This window comes from Carassius auratus, chromosome 16 (assembly GCF_003368295.1).
Source record: "Carassius auratus strain Wakin chromosome 16, ASM336829v1, whole genome shotgun sequence".
Lineage (NCBI taxonomy): Eukaryota > Metazoa > Chordata > Actinopteri > Cypriniformes > Cyprinidae > Carassius > Carassius auratus.
The window spans coordinates 3,337,765-3,351,091 of NC_039258.1; the positions used below are offsets into that span (position 1 = coordinate 3,337,765).

The 13,327-nt window shown below is 36.9% G+C and overlaps 1 protein-coding gene across 5 annotated transcripts in view; it reads left to right on the forward strand.

Annotated features, from left to right (window-relative positions):
* Nucleotides 1-12,601, forward strand: part of kif13a (kinesin family member 13A) — a 57,902-nt gene extending 45,301 nt beyond the window's left edge. The window contains exons 26-40 of one of the 5 annotated variants that reach the window (XM_026283377.1): nucleotides 198-233; nucleotides 1,528-1,627; nucleotides 1,927-2,053; nucleotides 3,210-3,265; nucleotides 3,392-3,516; nucleotides 4,760-4,936; nucleotides 5,641-5,733; nucleotides 5,813-5,965; nucleotides 6,672-6,749; nucleotides 6,834-6,884; nucleotides 6,959-7,064; nucleotides 7,198-7,349; nucleotides 8,858-9,004; nucleotides 9,619-10,942; nucleotides 11,030-12,601. In XM_026283377.1, the coding sequence (XP_026139162.1) occupies nucleotides 198-233; nucleotides 1,528-1,627; nucleotides 1,927-2,053; nucleotides 3,210-3,265; nucleotides 3,392-3,516; nucleotides 4,760-4,936; nucleotides 5,641-5,733; nucleotides 5,813-5,965; nucleotides 6,672-6,749; nucleotides 6,834-6,884; nucleotides 6,959-7,064; nucleotides 7,198-7,349; nucleotides 8,858-9,004; nucleotides 9,619-10,942; nucleotides 11,030-11,169 (2,865 nt within the window). In that variant the 3' untranslated portion in view covers nucleotides 11,170-12,601. The remainder of the gene's footprint in view (nucleotides 1-197; nucleotides 234-1,527; nucleotides 1,628-1,926; nucleotides 2,054-3,209; nucleotides 3,266-3,391; nucleotides 3,517-4,759; nucleotides 4,937-5,640; nucleotides 5,734-5,812; nucleotides 5,966-6,671; nucleotides 6,750-6,833; nucleotides 6,885-6,958; nucleotides 7,065-7,197; nucleotides 7,350-8,857; nucleotides 9,005-9,618; nucleotides 10,943-11,029) is intronic. The other 4 variants (XM_026283378.1, XM_026283379.1, XM_026283380.1 and 1 more) reach the window with 4 other exon arrangements.
* Nucleotides 12,602-13,327: the final 726 nt, after the last annotated feature.

Here is a 13,327-nt window from a genome sequence, read left to right on the forward strand (position 1 = left end):
ATTATTTTTTTTATTTTTTTATAAAGTTCTGCAGTGTTTTAGTTTTCATTCTGCATCCATTATCGGTAGATTTATCGGTTATCGGTTAGTGGTGTGTTCAACTTCGTGATATTTATCGGTAAAATGTACAAGCGTTTAGAGAGTGAATGTGAGTCCATCAGTGGATCTGAGTGTGTGACAGGCTGTATTCTCTCCAGCAGAGGGAGGAAGACACCGATATGGATAGTTATCAGGTATTCTGACTTCTGCTGATCATGTGCTTCAGACAGGAGTGTGATGAAATTAAGATCATGATCGTCCATTAATGAGGCTGATATTATAATTTCACTGAGAGATTCCTGCACTAACACACTGCTGTCTTCACCGGTCACATGATCAGTGCATGGCTGCATGATTCTGCATGTTTACGTGCGTTTGAGCTGCTCTAGATGGAGCTGCGTACAGTATAAGCACTTAATCTGTCTGAAAATGCCACGCTGGATTTAATATGCATTTATTCAGTCATTCATCTTTGTGTTTATCATGATGTTGCGTAAGTATCAAACCTTGATGCTTGGCTCCAAATCTGCTCCTGACACCATGTCTACACTGGATTACACTGAAATCTACTTTACCATTGGCAGTGTGCATACTAATGTAACACATACAAAACTGCTTACAAAAGATGATTTTACTTTAAAACAAGCTTAAATAGAAATAGATTTAAATAAAAAAGAAAAAAAAAAACAAGTAAAAAAACATTCTACATGCTTTAAAGTGACACAAACACACACACACACACACACACACATAATATTATATATTATATATATCATATAATATATTATATTATATATAATATTACATCAAAAGGCAACACAATATAGAATATATTAAAAATGTAAGTTTTATATGTAACTTTTTCGTTTTTAATGTTATTTTTATTGTTATATAAATGAAAATATAAAAAAATGCTGTTTTTCTATATTATATGTATATTAATTTGTTGCATTTTAAAATGGATAAAAATAAACATTTTGTATAATAATTTAATATGTATTTTATGCAATGTGACTTAATTCATATATTAATCATATTAATAATTTCTGGAATACATTTTTTGTATTATGTATAATAATTATAATATTATTATAATATTATATTATAATATATATATATATATATATATATATATATATATATTTTTTTATGTAACATTCAATATATTTCTTAGTATTTATCTATAATAATAATATTATTTAAAATACAAAAAGTTTATATTGGTCCATATTTCTCAGCCTTCTGAGGATATTCAATATATTTATCTCAGTTTTTCATATAATTAGGCATAAAAAAATAATTACACAATATTGTAGATATTTGGCACCATGCCAAATTGTAAAAATGTGTTTACTGTAGATATATCAGTGCAATCGACTTCAGATGGGATCTTCAGATTCTTTAAGTTTTTGATGTTTTTTCTGTCTCAAACGAGCCTTAATGGCCCACTGACAGCTGCGAATCTGAGCTCTGTATGTGGTTCTGCAGGAGGAGGATCTGAACTGTGTTCGGGAGCGCTGGTCTGAAGCCCTCATCAAACGCAGGGAGTATCTAGAGGAGCAGATCAAGAAGATCATCAATAAGTCAGGTTGGTGTAGTAATCTCTTTATTTGTCCCTTCACAGAACAATTTATACAGCATCAACCTCACAAACAGAAAAAGTGCATAAGACATCATGACGAAAACTGATAGAACAAAAAATCTAGAAGCTCTAACAGTCTTCCCCTTGGGCACTTGATATCATCTGCTTGACAGAAGCAGTTCAAATTCTAAAGATCAAAATGTGAGATGTATCATCTAAGATCACACAGAGCAGATATCCCCAACATTTTTGTGCTTTTGATTAAGATGTTGGCACATGTGATGTGATTTGCCTGTGATCTCCAGAGAAGTGCGAGGAGGACGTGGAGCGAGAGGCTCGGCTGGTGGAGCAGTGGGTCGGTCTGACGGAGGAGAGGAACGCCGTGCTGGTCCCGGCCCCTGGCAGCGGGCTCCCGGGGGCCCCGGCGAACTGGTAAGAACTGAACCACAGGAGACCAGTGTAGACCAGTCCTGCTCAATCTTAGCAGCTTTAGAAGACAAGATGCTTGAGACAGGGACATATGTGACCCAAGACCACAAAACCAGTCATAAGGGTCCAGTTTTTAAATGTATGCATCTGTTCAAAAATGTAGATACATTTAGGTATGTGCATAATCTGAAAGTTGAATAAATAATCTTTCCATGTATGTATGGTTTGTTAGGAGAACAATATTTGGTCGAGATACAACTATTTGAAAATCTGGAATCTGAGGGAGCAAAAAAAAAATCCAAATGTTAAGATAATCGCATTTAAAGTTCATTTAAAGGGATACTCAACCCTAAAATGAAAATTTAACCATAAGAGCTCAGTTCGTCTTCGGAACACATTTTAAGATATATCGAATGCAAACCTGGAGGCTTGAGACTGTCCCATAGACTGCCAAGTACCGTATTTTCCGGACTATTAGTCGTACTTTTTTTCATAGTTTGGCTGGTCCTGCGACTTATAGTCGTGCGACTTATTTATCAAAATTAATTTGACATGAACCAAGAGTTCACATTACCGTCTCCAGCCGCCAGAGGGCGCTCTATGCTGCTCAGTTCTCCTGTAGTCTACACTGAAGACATAGAGCGCCCTCTGGCGGCTGGAGACGGTAATGTTTTAACTTGGTTCTTGGTTCTAAATAAATGCGACTTATAGTCCAATGCGACTTATATATGTTTTTTTGCTCATCATGACGTATTTTTGGACTGATGCGACTTATACTTAGGTGCGACTTATAGTCCGAAAAATACGGTAAATAACAGTGTCAAGGTCCAGAAAAGGAATTATTGAAAAAAGGCGTTATTTTAGTTTTCTCAGTTTACAAAAATTCTTTCAGTCGCTTCATGTAACCCATATGATGACGAATTTCATACCTTTTCTGAACTTTGACGATGTTATTTACTTGGCAGTCTATGGGAAAGTCTCAAGCCTCCAGGTTTTGATTCAAAATATCTTAAATTGTGTTCCGATGACGAACTGAGCTTTTACGGGTTTGGAACGACATGGGTGTACGTTAGAAAGTATTTTGGGGTGGAGTAACCATTTAAGTTTATCGGCACTGAAATTTATTGAAGTAAATTGTCTTGTGTTGTTATTGCTCAAGGGTTCCCCCTGCTGGCATGGAGGCTCATATTCCTGTGCTGTTCCTGGATCTGAATGGTGAGATATATTGATCTTTAGGGTTAGAAGGCTGAAAGTTGTGCTGGTTTGCATGACCCTGTCAGATCAGTGATTTAGTCTGGTTTGCTTGTGAGGGTTAATTTATCTGTAATGTGTGTTTTGCAGCTGATAACCTGACGGTGAGCGATCAGCTGACCGGTCCTCACGCCGCCGGTGTTAACTCAATCCTCCCCAAAGAGCACGGCAGCCCGTTCTTCTACCTGCCCATCATCAGACACAGCCATGACGAGGTGACCAGAGTTACACCTGTTCATATGACACTGACGTTTGTCTGCTCAGAGCTCATGGTGGTCCTTTTTCAGAGGTTTATATGTTAGGGTTTCTCATATGTAAATGAACCAATGTGAATAATGCAAATTACCAAAAAGACTAGTAAGATGTCTGGATGCATTACAGGCATCATAATTAGGGATTGGTGGTTGTCTTGAATAAAATGTCTTACTTTGAAAAATAATTCATGATGGTACTAAAATAATAGTATATGTATATATGTCCGAATCAAAAGAAATTTAAAAAAGTCGTAAAAAAAAGCACATTAAAATTAAGTTTCTAATTTCAAGGTTTTCAAATAAGTTTTTGGAGAATAAAATGTCAAAATTTGGTTGAAGTAATGTTATTTTGTCATTATGTAAAAATTCAAACAATGTGCTTTTTCTGACGTGTGCATATTAAAATATATAAAAGAATAAGGAAGCATATTAAATTTGATTGTTTTAAATGAGTAAAAAATTCTTACTGACAAATGGTTAGTACTTCGGATAGTGGCAAATTAAAAAAATGTAAAATTACAACTGATTATTATTTGGGGTGAAAGTAATTTGTATTTTAATATGTAATAAATTAATTTTTGTTGTAAATATGCCTGACAAGATTGTTACACTGAATTATATTTTAATGCATCTCTTCTGTAAATCAGGGGAAAATTTATGATATTTATTTTTTGCTAAGAAAAACATACAAAATTGCAATTAAGTTAAACAGAATATTTTTGTATTTTGGGATGGGAAAACAACAACAATTTAAAACAGTATTACACTCATTGTGTTTATGCTTAAACCCTTTTTCATCTTTGACCCATGTTTATATATGTATTATTGTTTAGTGTTGTTATTTTTGGTGACAAAAAATAATATTAATGCTAATATAATAAAATTAACAAGTGAGAGAAATCCAAATTACAACAACAACTAAAAAAAAAGCAAGGTATATGTCTAGATGCATTACATTCATCAAAATGTGCGATTTTGTAATGTTGACTTATTATTGTCCATTATTAAGTCATAATGGATCTAAAATTTGCTTTATACAAATTATATTTTTTCGTCCTCCTCTTTTGCTTTTTAGTTTACTTGTTTATTTATTTAAATTTATTTATACATTCATTTTTTTTTTTTTTTTTTTTTTAAATGAGAATTATGACAGGCGTGTAATTGTTAATTATGTTCAAATATGACTGATTTCTCTTGCACTCAGGTGTCGGCTGTGTGTTCCTGGGATTCCTCCATCCACGACTCCATCCATCTGAACCGGATCACGGCCCCCAGCGAGCGGATCTACCTTATTGTGAAAGCCACGGTTCAGCTCAGTCACCCGGCGTCTGTGGAGTTGGTGCTGCGTAAGAGGATCGCCGTCAACATCTACAACAAACAGGTCTGCAAACACTGGGAGGTTTCCATACACTCACATCTTAAGTACTTTATGACAACAATAATATTGTGCACTGCTGTTTCACATCAACTCTGATTTCCCTCCTGTCAGTTGCCATTAGAATTCTCACATTAAATTAAAATGTTAATTATTTTATTTGTGAAGTACACTATCATTCAATAAGATTTTAAATGTTTTTAAAGAAGTCTCTTTTGCTTACTAAGCCTGCTTCTATTTGATCCAAAGTGTGGCAAAAGCTGTAATATTGTGACATATTTTTACTATTTAAAATAACTGCTTTCTATTTAAATATATTTTAATACAAAATTTATTTCTGTGATGCGCAGCTGAATTTTCAGCATAATTACTCCAGTCGTAAGTGTCTTCGTATTTAAACATGGTTTAGAAAGTAGCACAGTTGCTTTATTTACAGGGTTTTCAGAGTAATGCCTGCATTTCTGCTGTTCAGCGCCATCTGCTGTCAGAGAGTGAAAGTATTTTTAAAATGCAAAAAATCCAGTGTCCACGATAGCAATATTGTGCATGTTCATCATCATGATATATCACATTACCGAATACCAGCACGTGTCTTAATCAAATAAATGCAGACTCGGTGAGCAAAAGAGAATTCTTTAAAAACATTAAAAATCTTACTGTTTAAAAAGTGTTATCTTGTTTAATGTAAATACATGACGGATGTCTCGTAGAGTTTCACTCAGAGCCTGAAGAGACGGATGTCTTTGAAGAACGTTCTGTACTCCTGTGGAGTGACGTATGAGATCGTGTCCAACATACCAAAGGTACAAACTTCACACTGTTTGTTCATCATGTATGTATTTCTAAATGCACTGATCACACACCTGCTGTCTTAATGAACAGGCGTCTGAAGAGCCGGAGGAGCGCGAGACTCTGGCCTTGATGGCGGCGCGAGGAGAGAGCGAGGAGACGCTCGATGGAGAGACATACATAGAGAAATACACCAGAGGAGTGCTGGAGGTGGACAATATTCTGTGTCTGGAGAGACTGCGGCAGGTTTGGCTTCACTTTAGGACAGATGTCTCTCATTATCTGCTGTTCTTGCTGGAGTTTTTAGTAGACTTTGACCGATATCAGTTTTTTTATTTATTTTCTTTAATACCGATTATTTGCATGATTTTGTGCACGATAACCGATATGCAGAACTAATATTTATTCATTTTTATTTTTTTCATATATATATATATATATATATATATAAACCGAAACTGATGAAAATTATTTGCATGTCTATGTGCTGATAACCGATATTTAGAACCAACATTTCTAATAAATATTTATTGTTTTAATTCTATCTGTTGATTCTGCTGTGTTTAGTAGAGATAGTCTGGTAATGTTTTTTTGTTTGCAACCGATACAGTTACAGATTATTAGCAGGTTTATGTGGCCAATAACCAATATACAGATCCACTATTTATTATTTTACTTCTATTTGCCGTTTCTGCTGGAGTGTTTAGTTGAGATTGACCGATATTGTTTTTTTTTTTTGTTTTTTGTTTTTAACCGATAATGATTACTTTACTTAAAATCTTTACCTCAAATCTCAAAGCGACCACATGATGGCGCCATTTATTGGTGGATCCAATATTACAAAACACTATACAATTATGAAAAAATCTTAAATATTGTGAAAGATCAAACCGATAGTAAAACCGATTATCGGTTGAACATGTGTTTAGTGTTTTTTTGTGTGTTTATTCAGGCCGTGACGGTGAAGGAAGCTCTCTCCGCTAAAGGAAGACACATACGGCGTAGTCTCAGCACGCCCAACGTCCAGCATGTAAGACCAGATCTACTGTTTACTAGTGTACAGAAACAAAATATCATGCATTGTGTGACAGGACTATAATATATATTTGTTTAGAGCTCTTGTTGTAAACCAGACGGGATTGGATGTGATGATGAGGACGTAAAGGTTAGTGATCACTTACTCTAGACAGTGTGTTTGTTGTGAATGTCTCTGTCTGAGCGTTGACTTTATTTCCACAGACTCACTGCGACGGTCACACAGACGTCACCGAATCCAACATACATGAAGCTTCACTCAACAGTCCTCTGTCAAAAGACACACCTGTCAAAAACAAAGAGAATCACGGTAAATTGTGAACCTGGCTAAAAAGCCACATTTACCATAAATTTCCCAGTTTTGGGTGCCAATGCTTTTAAGTTATTCTTTGTAGCGCATTTAGACACACTTATGCATCATTTCATGCAAATATTCTCCTCAGGATTGGTACCAGAGAGTCCAACGTTCTTCAACTCCAGTCCGTTTAAAGTTTTGTCTCCTCAGCCGCCCAAGTTCCTAAAATCTCTCTTGCCAGTGAAGGAGGAGAACAAAGTCAAGCGTTCTCTGGAGTCACGGCCTCTGCTTGGACAGGAGGTGATACACACACACACACACACACACACACTCAATGCTTCGGTCCCATTATATTATAATTTCATTCTCACAAACCATTCATTTTATGTTTCCATCCACCACATTCTCACATATTTCATGATCTGACATTGATTCAGGCTCTGATGCCTGTCTTTAAGTGTTTTTAAATGTCTCTCAGCCCAGAGAAAGCTGTCCTTCAACCAGGGTCCAAAATTAAGTCTAAATGCAAAATAAAAATCACCAATTGGCTGGTAATTTGATCAGGATCTCTAAAATGATACCTGCTTTGCATGAAGCGTCATCTGAATCTCACTAGTGACGTTGATTCAGTTCAAATCAAAGGCATAAAAATCAATCTGAAAAATAATTTAATAAATGAACCAACTAAATGTATATACAAGAAACTAAATTGTATTATTTCAATTTAAAAAAATGCAAAAAATATTTTTTAGTTTTTGAGGAATATGTATTGCCTGTGAATTTTTGCTTGTGGATTCTTCTGATATTGGTTAATTTTGGACCTTGTTCCCAGCATGCCTCAGTCCCTCAAGCCTGTCCATTTCTACACCCACAGATCGTGTATTCATTTATTTATTACAGATTTATTTGGACTGACCTGTATATGATACAGAACCTGTTAACCAGAAATTAGTTTAAAAGAATAGTTCACCAAAAAATATTTAATTCACTTCATCCTTGTTTATTTATTTATTTATTTATTTTAAAATTTTTATTTGATACATTTAAAATGTTAAGTAAAAATATATATTAAAAAAAAAAAGATTCCTTGCCCCTTTTAAAGATGTGGGTAAATTTTAACAATTTTGTGATGTGCTTTTGTCATATTTATTAGTTTTTTATTATTATATTTAGGTTTAATTAATTTTTACTTTAGATTTGGTTCATTTTAGTTTTCATTGGTATTTAATTAGTAATTTATTAATGTAATATATCAATAGTTTTAGTTTTGATGAATAATAAACCCTGACAAAAACTATATAGTAAAAACATTTTTTTTATTAAATTAATATTAAAATTCAGATCATATAGACTACAGTTTTGACACTTATGTGTAATTTTTGTCAGGTCAGGGTTATTATCATTCATTAAAACTATTATTGAAACAGTTATTTGAAAAACTTAGTTTTAGATGCCTTGGCAGCGTTTCTAATTTAAAATAAAATTAAATATTTTTTATTTAAAAAAAAATGACACAAAAAAGCACATAAAAATATTTGTAAAATTAAGCTAAAACAAAAAATGTTACAAAAAATTCTTATTTAAAAGAGGAGCTTTGACTTTGTACAAAACATATGATGTTGTGTTCAGTGGAAGAAAATAATATAAAGAACATCAGAACAACATCAACTTGATTTTTTGTTTGAACTGTTCCTTTAAAAGCGCTGAATCTGTGGCTGTGTGCATGTTCACTTGTGTGCATCATGCGTGTAACCCATTGGCTGTACTGCATGGCCTATGTGAAGTGTGCTGTTGTGCCCTGATTGCAGAGCATGCATTGGTTTGCGGCTCCTGGCGGCCCCTGGTCCAGACCCAGGGCGCAGAGCGAGGGCCACGGTGATATCATCAGCAGCTCGGCCAATCACAGACAGCCCAGGCTGAGCACTGATCTCACTCACACACGGCCGCATGCTGCTGTAAGTCATCACATGCATGTTGCATACTAGATAGTACTAGGAAGGGCCCTGTTCAAACTGTCGATTACCATGGAAAATCATTTTTAACCTGTCTATGCTGTATATATTTTTTACATTTTATACCTTTTCCAATAAAATTTGAAATTGGCAGCTACCACACATCTGATTCCTTGATATTAGCTTAAACATAATTGTAAATATTCCTTCTAATAACTAAATTCAGTACATACACAAACAATTGTGCAGTTGAATTTCTGTATTTCATCCTTTTTAAAATGGTTTCTGATTAAATTAAGCTTATGATGCTGCCTTATCATCATCTTAGCACCATTTGCATCTCATTGCATCCCATCACCTTCATTTTATTGATGAATAACTGCATGAATCCCTCAGCTTGCATTTAACTCACTGACTCCAGCACTACACATATTACATTGCTAGTTACAAATTATTAGCTGATATGTTGCTTCAATGCTTCCAGTGTAGATCCACTATTGTGGACACAAAGACTAAATAAAGTAGCAGATGTGTTTCATGAAAAAAGGGGTGATGGAGTCCCCTCCGCATCACTGCTTTGATGTTTGTTTCCTGTCTGGTTGTTGATGATTTATCAGGATTCAGAGGAGGAGGATCCTTACATGGATTCAGCCTTCACGCATTCCAGTAACCCAGGCTTTGGGTCTCTGGAGCTGCAAAACTTCAAGCCTTACATCCCAGAGGATTTTGCCAACTTTGAGGTGTACAATGCCAGCCTTGAGACCCAAGAGGGGGCTATGTGTGTCCAGGGTGAGATGGCATCAGGGATCGGGGTATTAACAGGGACACGGGCTGTGGAAAAAGAAGTGTCCCGTAGTCCCACAGCCAGCACATGCACAAGCGGCTACTTCTCTCATAGTGCCTCAAACGCCACGCTGTCCGACGTGCTCTTCAGTGGCAGCGATAGCTGCGACCAGCTCAACATGAAAGAACCTCCAGACCCTCAGGAAGCATTGCACGGAAGAGGGTTGCATCCTACCAGAGGTTCCTCGGGATCCGGTCCTGCCCAGAACATTCCTGCTCAGCCCTGTTCCCGTCAATGCACTGACCTGGACTGTTCTCCTCGGCTTCCCCGCAAGTGTATCCTTAGTGTCAGTCAAGAGTTCACAGACTTTAAGGGTGCAGATGATGGTGTAGGGGAAGTGGACCATGGTAACATTGCATGGAAGGCAGGATCGATTCCCACAGACTTCAAGGGTGCAGATGATGGCATAAGAGAAGATTTTGGTAACATTGGATCGAAGAAGGAATCCATTCCCCCAGACTTTAAGGGTGTAGGTCATGGCGTAAGAGACAACCTTGGTAGCATCGGATCCAAGGAGGCATCTGTTCCCCCAGACTTTAAGGGTGTAGGTCATGGCGTAAGAGAAGATTTTGGTAACATCGGATCCAAGGGGGAATCCGTTCCCCAAGACTTTAAGGGTGTAGGTCATAGCGTAAGAGACAACCTTGGTAGCATCGGATCCAAGGAGGAATCTGTTCCCCCAGACTTTAAGGGTGTAGGTCATTGTGTAAGAGACAACCTTGGTAGCTCCGGATCCAAGGAGGCATCCGTTCCCCCTAGCATCGGATCGAAGGCTGACTCGATTCCCCAAGCCAAAACCCAAGGTATGGATCCCCCACCTCAGTTCCATCTACACAATGGGAAAGAGTCTCCCAGTATCCCAGTACCTCATGCCAAGCCACAGCTGGAAGCAACTCAAAGACTTGAGTTCTTTGAGAATGCAGATCCTTCGGTAGATTCTAGTGAGGATGAGAATGGACCAGTTGCTCAGTTGCCGGACTGGATGGCCCCCGGTGAGCAAGTTTGGGTGGGCAAACGGAGTGGAACGGTGCATTACGTAGGAGGGGTAGAGTTTGCCAAAGGAATCTGGGTGGGAGTAGAGCTGGACCTTGCTGTAGGTAAGTGAACTCTTCCCTTTCTTGCTCTTTGTTGTTGAATCTGAACTCAACTCCTTGTAACCTTAGACCTTTCTTGTCCTTCTTAAGGCAAGCACAATGGTACGGTCCAAGGAAGGGTGTACTTCCGTTGTGCCACAGGTCATGGTGTCTTCGTGAAGCCATCCTGTTTGACTCGAGGGCCTCCGTCCATAGACACCGAACCTCAACCTGTAGGAGCAGGACAGTGACCCAATAGTTGGTAGATGATCTCTTCGACACCAGCACCAGCCACCACCTGGACAAACCAAGTGCTAACAGAATCCATCCTTCTGATTCGTTACAGATTTGTTGGTTTCCCTGATTCCATGGCAATAAACCCTTCCTGTGGTCTTGTTGAAATTATAGACCTATTTCAGTATCATCTTTGAATGTCGAGAGTTGCACAGTTGCACAAACTTGTTTTATATATCATGTATAGCTGTAATACTAACATCCTTCTTCGTTACCACTTCTTATATTACTAAATGTATTAATCGAACATTGCCTAACACTACTTTGAGTGAGTTTGAGATTTGGATGTGTGTTCTAGGTAAGAATGTACTACTGTTTATGACCTTTTTGTTTGCGTGATTTTATCAGGTATTACCAAAGACATAGCCTTTCAAATCTGCTGTGCAAGCTTCTTACGTAGATTACTTTGGACATGTGTTTCATGCTTGTGTTTTATGTATATGTGTTTGACTGATTTATGCTAAGTGCCATATTTCTGGTTGAAAGGCCACATGCCCATCAGAACTTCAAAATTGTAGAAAGAGTAGATTTAATGGTATTTTGATTGGACGGCAATCCAGTTGCTCGTACTCTGTTGTGTCACTGGCTTGTTGAGTTCTTTAACTGTTGAAGGACTGCCTTTATTTCTATAAACAGAGCTTTCTGTACGCTTGCACTGGAGTAACTTATCCTGGATGCACATTAAGTTACGTAATGCACAGACTTTTATGCATTATAAAAATACTGATTTGACGCTTCTCAGGAGGTTGACGGAACTGAGGTCACCTAATGCGGAGAGCACCTTGTTTTCTTTATCAGACCCTTGTCGATAGGGAGTGTTATTGTTAAATGTAGATATCCCGGTCTGCTTCATATTGGCTATAGACCGTAGGCACCCTAAATTACTGACACAAGCCCTGTTAATGAACAGGGTCTTTTTAGATAGTCGACTCCTAGGTTCACCTGCCTAATAATGACGCTTTCGAGCATTTAAATCCAGGTGTGTTTGACCACCGAGTAAGATTTTATTAGTTTGTGATACTAAAGTCAATATTAGTGTTTTTTATAGGTATAAATGGGAGATGGGCAATATCGGGGAAATTGGGACATAGCCTGAATAATGCTAGTATGTTTAGTGCCATGACCAGTGCTGTCATTATTGCTCTGTTTTACCTGAAGAACTGTGGATCTCATAAGAAGTGAATACTATTGCTGTCAATGGAGATGGTAAAATAAAAACCCAAGACCTTACTTAAAAGAAAACAGCTGCTCTCCTTGACAAGGAGCTGTACATAAAATGTATGAACATAGTATTTACAATATTATAAAATGTACAGAATTGTATTTATATTGTATCTCTGCAGATGTTGGTACAAAGATGTAGAATACATATTGTTTAAAAACTTTTTGTGTGTGCGTGTTCTTTTGCATTCCGTTATTGGTTGCTTTTCAGTTGTTTTGAGAGGTTTGCACCTAAAATTTAGAGAACTATTCATTTATCATGGTATGGAAAATATAATAGTAGCACTAAAACATAAACAATGTTTCTTTGCATTTGTTGCTTAACTTTTTATGTTACATTTGACTAATAATGTCGAACCACAATGTAGTTTTTAGTGAGTATGTGTGTGAGTTTGTGTGTTTGTTTCTGTAAGTGTGCTTTTGTGTGTGTTTTTGTTTGCGTGTGTGTGTGTGTGTGTTTGTGTGTGTGTGTTGAAAGAAAAGCTAGGCCCTTGCTCAATATTTGGCCCGTGATCATGTATGAAGAGGGCCTGTCAAGTACAGTATATATATATACAGTTGTGCTCAAAATTATTCATACCCTTGATAAATATGATCAGAGAAGGCTGTGAAAATAAGTCTGCACTGTTTATCCATTTGATATTTCTTATACACAATGGCCACAATTACTGATGCCCCTATATATTCTTATGATTATCTCTGAAGTCTATTTCACATTTGTATTTTTTGGCACACCAGGGTGACTAGGAGCATGTACGTATCCAGTCATGACTTCCTGTTTCACAGGAACATAAATATCAGGAAATATTGTAGTAGCCCATGCACAGGAAGCAGTGTGGTGTGCCACATCGCTTCCTGATATCACATGAAATATATGAAATATATCCTGTCAAT